The 18,341-nt window shown below is 43.8% G+C and overlaps 1 protein-coding gene across 1 annotated transcript in view; it reads right to left on the bottom strand.

The window, feature by feature from the left end:
- The window catches only part of MAOA (monoamine oxidase A), a 70,262-nt gene extending 53,085 nt beyond the window's left edge, over window positions 1–17,177 (bottom strand). The window contains exon 1 of the mRNA XM_025468801.3: window positions 15,461–17,177. Coding sequence (XP_025324586.1) covers window positions 15,461–16,973 — 1,513 coding nt within the window. The 5' untranslated portion in view covers window positions 16,974–17,177. The remainder of the gene's footprint in view (window positions 1–15,460) is intronic.
- Window positions 17,178–18,341: the final 1,164 nt, after the last annotated feature.

The following is an 18,341-nucleotide window of genomic DNA, read 5'->3' as shown; positions in this document are numbered from 1 at the left end:
AAACAAGTTTAGGGAATGGCATTCAGGGCCAATAATGAATAAGTACCACTTAAGAGCTGGCGAGTGGGGGCAGGGAGCAGGGCGAGCTGGGTCCAGACAATGATCACACCAGTAACAAAGGTCATTTTGCAATTGGATATTGAAGGATATAAACAAAATTAAAAACTGGACCACAAGGGTTGTTTCTACATTCCAGGAAAATGATTGGCCCTATCTCAGCAAGGACAGTTTCAACTCTTAGTTTAAGAAATAAGGAATATGTTTAAAGCATTTAGGATTTCAAAAAAAAAATGGTTTTAAAAAGGTCTTGGAGGCCTGGCTGGCTCAGTCAGTTGAGCATCCAACTCTTGATTTCAGCTCAGGTCATGATCTTGGGGTCCTGAGATCACACCAGGGTAGGGCTCCATGCTCAACATGGAGCCTGCTTGGGATTCTCTCCCTCTGTCCCCACCCCCCCCACCCCTGACTCCAGCACACTCCCACACTGACTCTCTCTCTCAAATAAATAAATAAAATCTTTAAAAAGATCTTGGAATTTGAGGAGGGAAGATATAAGCTATTTAGGAAAACTATTTCTTTTACAATACTGAGTAAATAGGGTTCCAATGTTTCAGTTTGTGTGCTTATTGTGAAAAAACTCGTAAGGAACTTCCACAATAACTGGAAGACTAGAAAATACCAAATATGGAAAAAAAAGCAAAGTGCCATTTTTTGAAAAAGTTATTTAAAGATTTATTTATTTTAAAGAGAGAGTAAGTGGGGAGGAGCAGAGGAAGGAGAATCTCCAATAGACTCCTGCCAAGTATGGAGCCCCATGCAGGGCTCGATCCCACAACTCTGAGATCATGACCAGAACTGAAATCAAGTCAGATGCTTAACCGACTAAGCCACCCAGGCACCCCAAAAATTTATTTTTGAATAATAATAACTAATTTTGAATAAATAAGTCAGTAAGTTGAAAGTAAAGCACAGGCAAATACTTACAGTCCAGGAAGTTTTTCAACAAATGTGGCTGTTGATTTGAATGAAACAAATGAAGACAATGTCTGCTTCAAGATGTAAGCCTTAGATTACACTCCTTAACTCCTATTTTATTCTTATTCTGTGTATCACTATGTATTCTACCCTTTTCTCATCACCACAAAACTCAATAATCATTTGCAGAAAAAGATCAAATCTCAATTGTCAACTCCACAAATTACCTTAAGGGTTTCTGCCTTTATCTTTCAAAATATTTATTTAGTGCTTTTCTTTGGTAAATGGGATAAAATTATTAGAAAAGAAAAAGCTTTTAAGTCTAAAGGCAAGCCACAAAATATAATGTAGGTACTACAAAATGGGTTTTATTTTATTTATTTTATTATTTTTTTAGTCGAAGTATAGTGCTCACCAAAGGGTAGCTACTGTCTGTCACCATATACCACTATTACAATACCATTGACTATAATCCCTACTCTGGACTTATCATCTCTGTGACTTATTCCTTCCATGAAAAGAATTTATAAGCAAATATTTTTTATTTTCCTATTTGTTATGAAAAGAGAAAATCTCATATTAAATCTAATTATTTTTGTCCAAAGAAATACAGATTAGCCAAAACATAGAGCAGTGTACACTATAGCTCCTCCTTTTATTCATTTTCCATCATTTCATTGCCACGTGGAATTTTGAGTGATAGAAGAGACCTGCCCCCCATATAGCCCCCCTGGTATGCACCATTCCCCTGCAAAATAAGGAAAGGGCTTGATATAGTGGTATGCTGCTAAATGGTTAACGATCATCTCTGGGCTGTGGAGAGGGCATCTGATTTGCACCATTTTGATTTCTGTGGTGTATAGACATTCCAGTGATATCTGATTTCAAACTACTTATTTCAAGCTACCAATGAGGTATCACTGAGTGTGGAATTGGAAAGAGGCCTTTCCAGCCAGTAGAAGCAAGCTCCCATATGCACTGTTAGAAGTATAAACTCTTGGCCTCAGATCTGTGATGAGAGTGACAAAGTCAGGGAGGCAAGAGTGTGTATTAAATCAGCAGGTGAAAAAAATAAAATAAAAATAAAAATAAAAAAAATAAATCAGCAAGTGTATGAGATTCATTGGCTTGTAAGGAATGAAGGACAGCCCTGGAAAGGTGTCCTAGACTCTCAGGTGTCCTTGTGTCTAAAGTCTATGGTTCTCCCATGGGTCCATTTAAGGGAAGAGGTCTAAGTGAGCACTGGCAAAATCTACCATTCCTTGCATCTGCACGGAGAGCTGTTCCTCTCCCAAATCATGGCAAATCCAACTCCTTAGAAGGAAAAGAACTCAGGACTCCCAAATGTCCTGTGGTTTTCTATGAGAGTAGAGAGCCCGGAGAAGCTACACTGGCAAAGAGTTTGATAAGGACTTATTGTGTAAATAAGGATCCAAAGGATCCAATCACTTGCAAAATGCAAAAAAAAAAAAAAAAAAAAAAAAAAAAAAAGAAAAAAGAAAAAGAAAAAGAAAAGAAAAGAAAAGAAAAAAGAAAAAAAAGAAAAAAGAAAAAAATCTGAAAAACAGGAAAATCAGAGGATCAGGGCACAAGCAAATCTTTAATCACTTCGCAATTAAATATTTTAAATAAGAATGATTTTAAAACAATGCAATTCCTTTTCTGATTTTTCTTCCATCATTTAGGTTTCACTTAAACTAAACTAAAATAGGTTAAAGGATGTATTAGGCTTTTAAAAAAGCAAGCAAGTCTGCTAAAGGCTCACCTCATTTGAGAGTTCAGGCAATTGGTTTCTTTTGTTTGTTTTTTATATAATGCTACTAAGAAATCACGTTCAATCTGAAATACTATACAGAATATAGAAGCAAAATACTTGGCTCATCTTTTCTTTTCTTCTTTTTGTTAATGCTGGTTATTAGATCAGGAGGGCCTGGATGAATGATGTATGCAGGCAGCAGCGGCGCTGCTATGGCAACCTCAAACCAAGCTCCAGCTTCTTAAAGCCACTGCCCGTGGAAACTGGGTTCCCATGGAATCTGCACTGCTTCCAATGTCCTGAGATGGCTAACCTCCCCATTGAAACAGTACAGGGAATGATTTAACCCACATAGCGCACCTGGAGAAGGAATTAATAATCTCCGCAGTGAAGCCTTCGAAGAAATGATCCTTCACTTGTTACTGCGACACCTAGTTTCACGCTTACCCCTGCCTCCTCGACATTGCCAAGGGCCCTTCTCACACTTCCCTTCTTCAAGTACATTCATATTCTTCTATTTTAGGAAAAAAGAAATCCATCCATTTGACTCAAGCTACCCTTTCCAGTTCGATTTCTGATTTTCCTTCTACAACAAGTGATGTGGTATCTCCACTCCAGAACACACCTTGAAACGTAGCATATTCCTCATGAAAAATTTCCAGTGACCCCAGTGTTCAGTAAATACAGGGAAGTGTTTTAATCTTCTGTCCCACTCTGTCCCTGTCAGCCTGTTCGATTTTTCTTCTTAGCACTCAGCACCACCTGGCACCAGACATACAGCGTTTATGTTACCTGCACTAGAAGGAAGCCCTCAAGAAAGTGGGGTCATTGACTTGATGCATCTCAAGCTCAATACATCTAAAACAGGACACTTGATACTTCCCCACAACTCATTCCTCCCCTGGCCCTTTGCACCTTAGTAAATGTCACCACCATTCAGTCAGATGCTCAGGTCAAAACTCTTGAAGCCGTTTCTGACTCTTCTCCGTTGTCATATACCTCATCCCTTCAAGTAGCAAGTCCTCTTAGCTGTAGCCTCAGAATTTGTTCTGAATCTTCCTGCTTCCCCCTGCCACGACAGCCACTCTTGTCCAAGCCATAGCGGCCTTTTGCGCTCGTCCAAGGCACCATGACCCCTTGCCCAGAGAGCTGACTCTTAACTAGTGTGTTATGACCTTTTTGAGAACAGAAAAGTGCTGTACATATTTGCATCCCTAGAACAGGTCCTGCCATGTTGTGGGTGCTTAAATGCTTGTTGCAATGAATAGAATAACCAAATACCGAGAAAACAAAACCATGCTCACCTGGATGAGGGCAACAGGGAAGTTTCTAATGCTTAGATTATATTTATCTTGAGCAACTAAGAAAAACTGATAGGGAAAAGGCACTGCATCATTTTAACCTTTATGGCTACCTAAGTCAGCAGCGTCTGTACTACTAGTACATTTTTCTCTGGTCTCTGATCCAGTATTATACTTTTTAGCAAAAGAGAACAGAGTATCAATACACACAAACTTGTCCCTGATACATAGAACCATTCATATCTATCTATCCATCCCTATATCCATCAGTATTTTGTGCTTCCTTTCAAAGAAATAATTCTCTGCTTTTACAAATGCCAAATTTTCTAATCCCTTTGATAAGCTAAAAAGACAGTGCTGTCTCAAATGACAAACAGATGAAAGCTAACAATTAACTTCAATTTGCCCTGAATTCGACAGACTGGTTGTCTAGACAGTCCTAATTTATTTGATTATAGTTCAGCATTCATCTTCACTTTAGATAAATGGATCTCACCCAAGTTGGGGAATGCAATTACTCCTTAATTCATGATCCTCCCCATTCTTTCACTGAAACTTTAAAAATACACCAAGGAGGGTGGGGGAGCGGAGCTCCTGGGTAGCTCAGTCGGTTAAGCGTCTACCTTTGGCTCAGGTCATGATCCCCAGGTCCTGGGATTGAGTTCCGCATCAGGATCCCTGCTCTGTGGGGAGTCTGCTTCTCCCTCTCCTCGCTCATGCTTTCTCTCTCAAATAAATTAATAAATTTTTTAAAAATACACCAAGGGCCCTCCACACTGCTGGCCCTAGATTCTGCACACTAGGATGCTGTGTGGTTTAAAGCAATAAATTCCAAATGTTTTAGGAATACTAGTATTCAAGATGCTCATGGGGAAAGTGTTGGTGTTCATGGCCGTTGTGACAAATGCCATTTCTTCTGAGAAATGTATGGCACACACTGGCATATTAAAGGATCTTTCTAAGTCCTGTAGTGAAGAGACCTGTTCAACTCAGCATTTCTCCACCTTTTGCCTTTTCAAAAAAACTACTCCTCAAAACACACTTTGGGAAAGCTGGTTTCATCTCTTCTAAGATTGATCAAATATTGACAGTAATAAACTCTCCTGGGCAGGGACCCAGGTGAACAATGCTTAGAGCACAAGATAAGAGCTCTGAAGCACAACTGTAGTGCAGCTACAGCTTATTCTCGGCTGGCTCTCCTAGTACTTCCTCTTAATTCCTAAAAGTGACATTTTTCTTCAACTTTGGCATTTATCACCACCTAGGAATGCATCGAGTGTGCATCACATATTAAGTTTTTCAAGTTAACTTTCTATTATTCAGCAATGTGATATCTGGTCAACAGAGTTCTTGCCTAACTGCATGTCTGGACTCTTGGACTCCAGACTCCGAGGACAATAAAAAGTATAGTCAAACAACAGCTCATACTGAAGGTTTAGAAGTTACGTTCCCAAAGCAGGAAAACACCAATTTTGCTCAAACCACACAGTGAGCTCTCAATCAATGGATATTTATCAAATGAATGAATGAATGAACGAATGAATGAACAAGTACAAGCAGGCATGTGGGAAAAAGGTCTGGAATTTAAGACATGGCTCAAAGCAAACCCATTTAATCTGGACATTTCAAGGTCATCTTTGATATGTCTACTATACTTCAATTTAAAACAATGTTGCTAATTTTAAAAACAAAAGAAATGATTTACTGATAAAGGGAGAAAGAAAGAAAGAAAGCTTTTTTTTAATTGCATTTTAGAATCTATCCAAAACCCACAGTACTTCTGTCAAGTATTACTTCCTCCATGAAATCCTTTGTTTGTCTGTCATTTCCTGCTTTCTTTGTCAAGCCACCACTGAACACCCCCCCCCCCAAACCAACCTCAAATACCAAAAGCATTGGAGATTTCTAGTAGGAATGGCACGGAAGGTTCCTGGGCCTCATAGGGTCACTGGAGAGACAAGTGGACTCTCAGAGAAACTAGAGAATTTAACTCTTGTACTTGGGTCCAAATTTTGTCAAGTGCCTTCAATGACCGAGAATTGTAAACCATGACAAATGTAGTATTTAATATCAGTGGCTTCATTCCAATACCTAAAATCTGTAAATACCAATCTTGGAAAATTATTTTAAAAAATCATATCAACCACCACAGCCTTCCATTTTCTTCACCTGTGTTGTCTATCTGAATTCTCTCTTTCCAAAACATGTCCGGTTCCTTGCACAATTTATCATGCACTTAATACAGGAGATGCATGTGCCTTATTTTTCAGCCTAGATGTCTTGACTGTCTTTATCATTGTCTGTTTACATATTCATTACTTGTAACTGTCTAGTGACCTAGTGAATCCTTTGAATTCTTATTTGTTGCCATTTCTACGAAGTTTCAGTCTCAGCCCCAAATATTTATACTACAGAGACAGTAACACTGAAGACGTTTCCATAACATCTGATGCTGGCCCGGGGCAAGGGGAAAAATTCTGTGAGTAAAAATATGCATTTTTTTTTTTTTTTGGTGGAAAGGTTCAATAGCTTTCAACAGATATTCAAAGGGACATATGATCCAAAAGGTTAAGAACTGCTGATGGACTACTCAAACAATTGCTACACATTATCCTAAACACACCAGGTATGGACTTATCAAAAAAGGAAATAAATTCTTCATATGAAAGTCATCTGGCCTTAATGGAGTATCCCATATTTTTAAGTATGAATGTCCATGAAGCAGTAACATGTAGTGTAATATATTCTAGAATATGAATTACTGTGAAAAATAGTCATTAGGTTTTAGAGCATCAAGTGTCAAAGTAAAGCAAAAATAAAGTTTACTGCAGTTCTAAGAATAAGCCTATACAGCAAGCCCAGTGAGGCAGGGTATAGAAGCAGCAGTGCTGGTGGTCAACATTGTAGGAGTCCAAGTCAAGCTATGCTGCTAAGAACTTTGTGGCATTTGGTAATTCACTTGATCCTTCTGAGCCTCTGCATTGGTCCCTGTGAGCCCTTACAGGTTACAATTCTGTGACCTTTGAACATGGTTAATATGTAATAAACTCAACTCTCAAAGCTTATCATTTGATTTTTATGTTCTTATTGACACTTTTCCCTAATCAATTGATTAATTATTGCTATAAAGTGGGGTTTTATTTACTTTGGCTTAGCAACAACTACAAAGGGGCTTTTATTTTTTTAAAGGATTTTGTTTATTTATTCATGAGAGACATGGGGGGGGGGGGTGCAGACACACAGGCAGAGGGAGGAGCAGGATCCATTCAGGGAGCCCGATGTGGGACTCGATCCCAGGACTCCAGGATCACGCCCTGGGCCGAAGGCAGGCGCTAAACCACTGAGCCACTCAGGGATCCCATATAAAAGGGCTTATAAACGAAGGCTCAGAGAATTCACGGGCAAGGCGAATGAACCTGTGTAAGAAAGCCGCAGACTCTGACTTAACTTAATGTAGGATGTCAATATGAGACATTTCCAGAATACAAAATGGAAGGAAAAACATGTTGGGGGGAGGGTCCCAAGAGAGAAAGCTGAAGAGACAGACAGCAGGAAGACTACTAATTACTGAAAGAGATGCTGGAAGACACATCACAGAGAACATAATCCAACGTACCCAATCTCTGATTTTATAGATGACAAAACCATAGTTTAGAGATTTTAAGTTGCCCTGGGGAAGCCTGGCTGGTTGTCAGTGGAGCATGCAACTCTTGACCTTGGGGTCGTGAGTTCGAGCCCCACAATGGGTGTAGAAATTACTTTAAAAAATTTGTTTCAGGGATCCCTGGGTGGCGCAGCGGTTTGGCGCCTGCCTTTGGCCCAGGGCGTGATCCTGGAAACCCGGGATCGAATCCCACGTCGGGCTCCCAGCATGGAGCCTGCTTCTCCCTCTGCTTGTGTCTCTGCCTCTCTCTCTCTCTCTCTGTGTGACTATCATAAATAAATAAAAATTTATAAAAAAAAAATTTGTTTCAATATTTAAAAAAAATTTTAAACTGCCCTAATTTATAATGCCAAATGACAACATAATAAGGAACGGATCATCCAGAAAAGAATACAAATCCCTGGCAAAACTATAAAATATTTTTTACCATAAAGGCAAAAAAAAGTCCTAACAATCAATTTGTCTCAAACCTTATGAGAGTGAAAAATGTGACTAAAGTTCTTTTGGCTTATTTTGTGCAGTTCTGATCACTCAAACCTAACAGAAAGGAGCTGTCATTACAAAATCTACCCATCTTGTACATGCAAGCATAGTCCTCAAACAAGTGCTGACTGGATAGCTATACTTTTGCAAACCCCTGTGTGTGCTGTAAAACTACAACAGGACCTCAGTCTTCCTGGGTACACCTGAATCCAAATACTGGCAAGATTGCTTATATATAAAATAAGTATATGTCACACCTGCACAAAGATTGTATGACCCATATACGCCAATAACAAGCTTCTACCTTTCTCTTTCTCCATTATGAGTCTCTGTGGTACAATTATACTATAGTTATACTATACTTACATAATTAGACTGTACTTTGACCTGTTGTTAAATATATTTTTCACACTGAGAATTATGTATTGAGTCAAATTAATTAGTATTGGCTAAATGTGAAAATGGCCCATTAAATGTCAGCTAAAGCCCAAATCTCATTCAACCATGAAGATACCAAAAAAATCAGAACCCAAATATTCTTGTTGTCTTTGTTCAACATCAAAAAGGTTTCTAAAGTGAAGGCATCCTGGTTTGAGAAAAAAAAATACAGGGATGCCTGGGTGGCTCAGCGGTTGAGCGTCTGTCTTTGGCCCAGGGAGTGATCCCAGAGACCTGGGATCAAGTCCCGCCTTGGGCTCCCAGCATAGAGCCTGCTTCTCCCTCTGTCTGTGTCTCTGCCTATCTCTCTCTCTCAGGAATTAATAAAACCTAAAAAAAAGAGAGAGAGAGAGAGAAAATACAGAACAGAGGCAAAGAAGTGTCCTAAAAAGCAGAACATTAATGCCTCTTCTGCACTGAACCTCAGAATACCTAAATAACTAAGGCGCCAAAAATAAGCAGCATTTTTAAAACGTTTTTCTTTATCATTACAGAACCACAAGTGTGTGCCGCCAAGTTCTGGGTTAAAATGCCAAAAATGCTTTCAGCAGAAATGAATCTTCAGGCAAAAAGGGAAATTGTGGTATGTTGTGAACTCAATTGTTGGAATTCAGAACATCAGTCAATCTTCTTGCAAAATAGCTTTTCTGTCTCAGAGGATGAAAAGGATTCAATCTCCACTGATTTTATACAGCACCAAGTCTGAGTGGCTGGTGCTCTCAGTTCTTTCAGTAGAGCTTAGCTTGTGGATAAAAATATGGGGGAGTTCCGCTACCTAGACGCTAGTTAGAAGTATCTCTTTCCACATGGCACTAAAAAATTGCAAAAACGATGGAAAAATGCTCTTACTACCCAGGACTATCCAGTATTATGATTGAACTGTTTTCACTTAGAAACTTATCTTACAAGGTCCCAGCACCTCATTCACATTCATAACAATAATATTTTTCTCACGGTATGAATATCAATTATTCTCTTAGTTGATTACTTCTTCCAAGAGGATGGGGTACCTTATAGGCAGGGAAACGACTTACTCATCATGCCTTTTTCCCCGTGATCTAGCTACTGCCTGGCATATGGTAGAGGCTCTCAAAGGTCTTGAATGAGTCCAGGTACCAGAGCCATCTCTGCTCATAATGAGATGCTTTGAGAGGCAGAGCATTCTGCTTCCTTAGGTGTTTTCAAACCTACAGCCAGATCTTCACCAAGGAGATGCCGTTGAGAGGATTAAAATCTTAGGTGACTGGATGGGACTGCCTTGCAAAAACCCCTTTGGCCCAAAGACCCTGAAGTATACATTTCCCCCTGAGGTGTGCTTTTTTTCCCCTTTACTTTTCTTTTCCTTTTTTTCCTCCCCCTAGAGAGGGCCAATTTCTAAATTCTCGGTTCAGGGCAGATTTTAAAATCGTATGCCATTGGGTTTCTGTCATTTGTTATATCTTTGTCAGCATCTATGGTCAATGATTGAATTGCTATAGTTTTAATATAACATCAAGAATTAGACACAGAAAGTGTGGATTGCTAGATAGAGATGACAAGAACTAACAGAAAAATCAAGGGTAGCCTGAGTGATTAAGGAAAGGGTCATCAGGGGCACCTGGGTGGCTCAGATCATAAGGCATCTACATTCGGCTCAGGTCATGGTGTCGGGGTCCTGGGACTGAGTCCCACGTTGGGCTCCCTGCTCAGAGGGGAGTCTGCTTCTCCCTCTCCCTCTGCCACACTGTCCCACTCCCCACTCTTCACGTCCCACCCTCCCCACCCCAGCTCATGTGTGTTCTCTCTCTCCCAAATGAATAAAATATTTTTTAAAAAGATCATTAATCAGGTGTTGAAGAATGGATAAAATGTAAACAAACGGTCAGAGAGAAGCACTCCCATGTTAAGACAGAAGAAAACAAGGAAGAAGTGAAGGGACAAAATAAACATGGTGTGGCACTGATGACAAGACAGCAGTGTGACTCCAAGCTGGGGGGAGTGGGGGACACTACTCGTCCAACAGAGTAGGGCTAGATAATTGGGGGTATGGACGGAAGCTCAAGGGGCTGCTAACAGACCAGTGAAGGAAGGTCTTGGGTAGAAGAAGATGGTGATGAAATAAGTGTTTTAAAAAATCAAGTCTTGGGGCACCTGGGTGGCTCAGTGGTTAAGCATCTGCCTTCTGCTCAGGGTGTGTTCCCAGGGTCCTGGGACCAAGTCCCGCATCAGGCTCCCTGCGAGGAGCCTGCTTCTCCCTCTGCCTGTGTCTCTGCCTCTCTCTATGTGTCTCTCATGAATAAATAAAATCTTTAAAAAAATCAAGTCTGGTTATGGGATGAATAAGCCACAGGGATGAAAGGTACAGCATATGGAATATATAATCAATACTACTGTGATAGCAGCATAACAGGACACATGGTAGCTACCCTTGTGGTGAGCACAGAATAACATACAGAGTTATCCAATCACTGCATTGTATATCTGAAACGAAGGTAACATTATGTGTCAACTATGCTCAAATTGAAAAAAAAAATCGGCTCTAGAGAACACTGCAGGATGGACATGAAGGGAGAACCCAAAGTAAAGGGAGGCCACTGGAAAGGAGGTCATAACTTGGTGAGCCAAAGGGGCCCGGGGTCACTGGGAATGGAGAAAAAAAAGAGCCCAAACGAGGAATTACAAGGATCTGTTGACTGGATGTAAAGGATGGTAGTGCCAAGAATGGAGCCAAGGAAGTAAGGAAAACAAGTTGGGTTGGAGGGCAACGAAGCTTTTGGACATGGTGAATACAAAGAACAGAACGTTAAAGTGTGAAATATCCAGGAGCAGAGGAGCTATAGAACAGCATCTCGGAGAAAGAAACTCTGAGATCCAAACTCGAAACTTAAGAGCTTTCTATTGGGATCCCTGGGTGGCGCAGCGGTTTGGCGCCTGCCTTTGGCCCAGGGTGTGATCCTGGAGACCCGGGTTCGAATCCCACGTCGGGCTCCCGGTGCATGGAGCCTGCTTCTCCCTCTGCCTGTGTCTCTGCCTCTCTCTCTCTGTGACTATCATAAATAAATTTTAAAAAAAATTAAAAAAAAGAAACTTAAGAGCTTTCTATTGATAAAGGAACTCTGAAGTCCCAGAATGAGAAAAAAGAGGGGGAAAAGCGTCTAAGAGCACAACAGTGATCAACAACTGAACCTCGAGGCCACTTGAAACCTCGAAGTTCACAAGAATATGGGCACAATGAAAAGAACAGAAAAGGAGCCATCAGTGTGGAATAAAGATTCAGGATCCAACTGTCATAGAATGGAAAAAGTTTCAAGGGGCACCTGGGTGGCTCAGTGGTTGAGCGTCTGCCTTTGGCTCAGGTCATGATCCCGGGGTCTTGGGATCGAGTCCTGCATCGAGTCCTCTGCCTATGTCTCTACCTCTCTCTGTTCTCTCATGAATAAATAAATAAAATATTTTTTTAAAAAAGAAGTTTCGGGGATCCCTGGGTGGCTCAGCGGTTTAGTGCCCGCCTTTGGCCCAGGGTGTGATCCTGGAGTCCCGGGATCGAGTCCCACATTGGGCTCCTGGCATGGAGCCTGCTTCTCCCTCCTCCTGTTTCTCTGCCTCTCTCTCTCTATGTCTATCATGAATAAATAAATAAATAAATAAATCTTAAAGAAAAAAAAAGCAGTTTCAAGAAGGACTTGGTGATAGATGATGGATGACAGGTTAAGAACCAGAGCATGTTAAAGATATTATATTACTTAAAAATGAGCAGGGGGTTTCCCCCTCTCCACTGACACAGTATACACAATTATGTAATTGACTAGTGAACAGAAAAGGGGGGTTTGTGGCTCTCCTTTTATGTTTTTTTTTAAAGATTATTTATTTTGGAGAGAGAGATCGAGAGCGCACACGGGTGTCTGCACGATTGGAGGAGGGGCAGAGGGAAAGGTTTAAGCAGACTCCCCACTGAGGATGATGCCCCACTCAGGACTTGATCTCAGGACCTGTGAAATTATGACCTGAGCCGAAACTAAGAGTCAGATGCATAACCCCCTGAGCTACCCAGGTGCCCCTGTTTTAGAGGGGTTTTGGGTTGTTTTGTTTTTTTGGTTAAGATTTTATTTATTCACGAGAGACACAGAAAGAGGCAGAGACATAGGCAGAGAGAGAAGCAGGCTCCTCGCAGGGAGCCCGATGCCGGACTTGATCCCCAGACCAGGATCCCGGCCTTAGCTGAAGCAGACGCTCAAGTGCTGAGCCACCCAGGCGTCTCTATGGGGTTTTTTAATGACAAGAGGGAAGTATATTAAGATGCTGCCATTTTCTGTGCAGCCAAGATAGTTATCAAAAATGAAAGACATTTCTGTTACTATGGATTGATCTTGAGGAATACTATTTGGAATTTGTACTCTTCTGGGAGCTACTTTGTCATATAAAAGGAATGCCCCTGCAGATGTTGGATATTGGCCATATATTAAAAGTGTTTGGATAGTATAGTGTTTGGATATATATGCAAGTTGCAACAAAAGTTAGAAGAAATACCCTAAAGCATTTAAAACTGATATAGGGATTAAGTAGCTCACGGCACTTTGATGAGCACATGCAAAGATAATGTGTTTCTGGTCCTCAAGAACCCTTGAGAAGTAATGCCTCTCACCTGCTCATGAAATACCCAGTTTTGTGCAGGGTTTATCCTGAGCCAGACTTGCATCTACTTTTAATTTTAGTTGTGAAGTGTCTGGGAAAGCACCATAGCCAAAATGCAATGTTTTGGTCAGTTTTGGTGTTAAAATCTCTCAAATCTGAGTGATAGAGATGATTTTAGAGGAAGATCCACTGTCACTAATAGCTGGCTGCTGGAACAGATATGTGAACTACTGTGCAAGAAAGGCCTTCTACTTCTCCCCAAATGAAACAAATAAATTAATAATTCATAGTGATAATAGATCCAGGTTTCAAGGGGTCTGAAGATAATATAATCTGGGTGCCTTCCTTAAGAAAAAAGAATGCAAAATTACCAATACAGGACACAGTATAAAGCTATTTATTCAGAATGACAAGCAGAAGGCACCTGCAACTGTAAGCCATAAAGCATGAGGGTTGCAAGCTACACAGTAAATCCACCTCTGCTCACCACCAACCACTGGGAATAAGGTTTGGAAAGGGAGAAAGAGCAGGTAATCAGGCAGAGGGAAAATAAAAGACAAAACACTCCTTAAGGAATACTGGAGCACTGAACAAGAACAGAAAAAGACAAAATCCCAGAAAGAACCCCAAATTGTGAAGTATGGATGGTATGGAGATGGGAGGAAGAGAGAGAACTAATCTATTTATTTATATTACGCTATGGGAACATTTATTTCCCAGTGATCCACAATCACATTCCTTCTAGGAGGCTTGCATGGGAGGATTAGGTTTTGGGAAACACCAATTCTCTTCATTGCAGGTACTCAGCAAGTGTTTGTTGAATGAATGGATGAATGAATGAATGGAAACAAGAGAAATATACTTCTTTTTCTTACTCTCCGCCAGGATCTGCTCTCGTCCGATGCTCCGACATACATGTATGTTTTTGCTGGCACTGGCTGGAGTTTCAAAGTAACAGCTCAGGCCAACCTCTTCTCTGGTGATTCAGACTGTTGATCCTCAAAAGACTAAGTCAAAAGCTATCTCCACTCAAAATTAATTTTTAAGCATTATCAGAGTCCCACCACCACCAAATTATACATAGAAATGGCTACTGTGGGGCCATCCTACTTCATCCCTTCCACTTTCTTTCTCCCTCTTTCTAAATCAGATCCTGCAGATATATTTCAGAAATTAACACCCTCCCAGGTCTTGGGCAGATTCATGTGGGATTCTAGCTAGGGCTGAAACACCATTCCTAAATTTGAAAGTTTAGCAGTTATGACAGCCTAAGTGACAATTTAATATATCAATCATGATTGATTTACTATATCAATCATAATTGATAAGGTTTCCAGGAAGATACTGGCAAGCCTCACACACTTGGTCAGCTGCAAGCCTAAGACAGGGGCCAGGAGAACCCAGGCTCACCAGCTCCACACAGGACAGGATTTGGTCCCAGGGAGCTCTTATGGAAGGACACAGCAGGGCATTCTCTGAGGGGCTATGGACCTCTGCTTCAAAAGTGATTCGCTTTGGGCAATAAATGCCTACACATTCCTGCAAGTTCTAAAACACAGGAGGCGTAGGTTAAAAATGAGAGCCCCCCGTCTCTCCTTTAAAAAAAAAATCTTTTACTAAACGATTCTTACTTTGTCTTCACTTACCAAATTTTCTAAGGAAAAGTGCTTGGAGAAAAGCAGGACCAGAATAACACTATTACTACCTCGACACTACAAAAATCCCAACACTGATGTTCTGTTTAGGGCAAAGAAACGCGAAGTCAGTGAGCCAAAGCAGCCACCTTAGGGATTAGAAGTGAAGGTCTTAAATGGAAAAAAATCGTTCAGCCACTTTCTGGATAAGTGGTTTGACCTCTGGAAAGTTATTGAAAGTCTCTAGACCTCAGTTACTTGGTTTTGTAAAGTGGGAGCAAATATAATACCCATCTCACCGGACTGCAGAGGACTGAGAAAATGCAAGTAAAGCACTGAATATAACTGCACAGTGAGAGCTAATTAAATGCTAGTATTTAATAGTACTAGTAGTACTATTATTGTTCTACCCCCCCCCCCCCAGTTCCCACCACCAGCCAAACCGGCCCAACCCCCCACTGTCGTCTTGCAGGATCCGGGGCCGGGTACTGTTGCACTCCAGCACGCACGACAGACCCCCAAATGCCGCGGCGCTACTGCAAGCTCCCCACCCCGGGCCGGCCAGGGCCCCCAGGTTGCCACTACGGTCCACACTGACCTGAGATGCCGCCTCCTATCACGACTACGTCAAACATGTGGCCCTCGATACTCGTCTTCTCTCTACTCGCCATGGTCTGGTAGAGACTCTCGCTGGGCGTAGGTACAGGAGTGGAGGCGGCCAAGGGCGGGGCGGACCCTTCTACAGACTCTGGGGGGGAGTCCGGGGGCGGAGCTGATTCTTCCGTCCACACCCCGGCGGAGCCCCGGACGGAGGGCGGGGCGGTCCCTGGTACTGCTTCTCCAGGGGAGCCCGGGGGCGGAGCCGATCCTTCCACGGATGTTTGGGGGGTACCTGGCACTGAGGGCTGGGTGGACTCTTGTGTCACTTGGGAGGAGTTCAGAAGCGTAAGATATTTTTGTACCGAATCCCAGGGGAAGCCGGACATTGAGGGCAGGATGGACCCTTTTCCCGACGCTCCGGAGGAGCTTGAGAGCAGGACCGATCCTTGAGGCGAACCTTGGAGGGAGCTGACCTCTGAGGGCTCGGCGGACCCTTGCACCCACACTTGGGAGTACTCTGAGGAAGGTGCAGGTCCTGACAGCGAATTCCGGGCGGAGCTGAGCACGGAGGGTGGGGCGGACCCTTGTATCGACACTCGGGAGTACTCTGAGGAGGGTGCAGATCCTGACAGCGAACTCCGGGCGGAGCTGAGCACGGAGGGCGGGGCGGACCCTGGTATCGACACTCGGGAGGAGTCCGAGGGCAGGGCCGATCCGTGCACTGATAGTCGGGAGGAGCCGGGTACTGAGAACTGCCGGGACCCTTGCAGTGACACTAGGGGGGAGTTATTGGGTGTAGGTGGTCCTTGCACCGAGCTCGGGGGGGAGCCGATCACTGAGAGCACGGCGAACCCGTGTGCTGACAACTGGGAAGTGTTACTGGGTGGAGGTGGTGCTGGCATCGATACCCGGAGGAAGTCGGGCACCGTGGGCGGGACAGACCCTTGCGCTGACTCTCCGGAAGAGTTGGTGGTTGTAGGACGTCCTGGTACTGCTACTCGGGGGTACTCGAGCCCTGCGGATGGGGTGGAGTCAGCTGTCGACACTCGGGGGGAGCCTGAGGGTGGGACAGATCCTTGTACCGGGACCCCGGGGAGGTCGGCGTCCGGGTTGGAGGCCGGAGCGGCCCCCTCCGCGGTGGGCGGGCGGGTGGCAGACATGGAGATCTGGTGGTTCTGGCCAGGTGGGGCGCCAAAGCCCCAAAGGCCGATCTTAGAGTCTGTGTTAGTCCTCGGGTCGGGAATGTAGCCGAGTTGGGCCGGCACGCTGGAGCTCTTCTGGTGTTCCGAGTCCTCTACGGATGCATTTGACTGGAAGCTGGAAAACGGACTGGACAAGGTGCGCCACTCTGAATGGATGCTGGACCCGGACGCGGAGAATGTGGCCGCGCCCAAGTTGGAGTGCGGGTCCGAGATCCGGGAAGCTGTGCCCCCTGCTCCAGGGGCAAGCTCCGCCTCGCCGCCCTTCCCGCGGCCGCTGCCTGGGGCGGGGGCCGAGCTGTGTGAGCTCATAGTTCTCCAGCGCGGGGGGCGTCAGGTGACGTCCTACGTCCGCCCCTCCCAGCCTCACCGGGTCGGGGCCCAGCGCGCTCCCAACCGCCCCCGGGAGCCCCGGTTGACCGCAGCTTGGCTCCGCCTACTTCGCCTACCCCGAGTGGCGGCCGCGTGGGGGTTTCAGCCCATGCCTTAACTGACAGAGGACTGAGCCAGGTGGCCGAGGAAGCGGGTACTGAAGGGACCGGGCCGGCAGGGTCACAGGGCCACGCCACACAACGGTAGGCTCCTTTGTGACGTCACGAGGGGCCGGGAGAGGTCTGCGCAGCCGCGGACCCCCTCCCTGGGGAGAGGGCGGGGTGAAGTGGGGACCGCCACTTGGGGCCTACTTGGCCATTGTTGGTCCTCGGTGGGGTTGTCCGAGCTGAGGTGCTTGACCCAAACGAAGCAAGTAGGCGAGAAAATCAAGAACTCAGATATTAGGGGCTCCTGGGTCCCTCAGTGGGTTAAGCTTCTGCCTTGGGCTCTGTTCAGGATCCTCAGGGCTTGGGACCCAGCTCCCCTCGTCAGGGTCCGTGCTCAGCCTGCTTCTCCCGCCTTCTGTCTCTCCCCATCCGTGCTCGCTCTCTCAAATAAAATCTTAAAAACAAAAAAGAAAAAAACGAAAAAACTTCTCAGTTATCACGGATTAAGTGGGACCTGCACTTGAAAAGTGAAGGTGAAGGTACAGAAACAAAAGAAAAAAACCGTGTTTCCCCACCCTACCAAAAAGGGAGATATTTAGTGTACATATCTTGCTGTGTAACCAGCCTTTTACTAGCTTTATCCCTTTACGGTTCCACTTTGTCTTCCTAGAGCTGTTTTTGTCATCACTAGAGCCCTCAAAATAGATATAACATCTAGAGTAAGTGATGAGATCTGCAGGAAGTTAACTAGAATCTGTGCCACTTGAGCAGCTCAGTTAAGTGTCTGCCTCCGGCTAAGGTCATGTTTGCTGGCTCTTGGGGTCTAGCCACATTGTTCCCCTTTCTCAGCGCTCTCTATTGTTGGGGGGGAGGCAGTGGTCTGCTTCTCCCTGGCCCTCTGCCCCTCCTCCCTGTTTGTATTCTCTCTCTCTCAAATAAATAAAGAAATAACCCATGCCCACCTATAAAGATTTCTCCCGGCACCCCCCCCCCAATTCTGTATCAAACAATCTTGTTGAAACTATAAGGGTTGCATGGAGCCTGCTCTCCTCCCTCTGCCTCTGTATCTGCCTCTCTGTGTCTTTCCTGAATAAATAAATAAAATCTTTAAAAAAAAAAAGAAAGAAACTAAGGGAATATAGTATTTTCTTTATTTAGTTTTAAAGTTTTTTAAATAATTTATTTGAGAGAGAGCTTGTGG

Source organism: Canis lupus, chromosome X (assembly GCF_003254725.2).
Source record: "Canis lupus dingo isolate Sandy chromosome X, ASM325472v2, whole genome shotgun sequence".
In the NCBI taxonomy this organism is placed as follows: domain Eukaryota; kingdom Metazoa; phylum Chordata; class Mammalia; order Carnivora; family Canidae; genus Canis; species Canis lupus.
The sequence above is the reverse complement of the archived record's forward strand: the minus strand, read 5'-3'. Positions and strand labels throughout refer to the sequence as shown.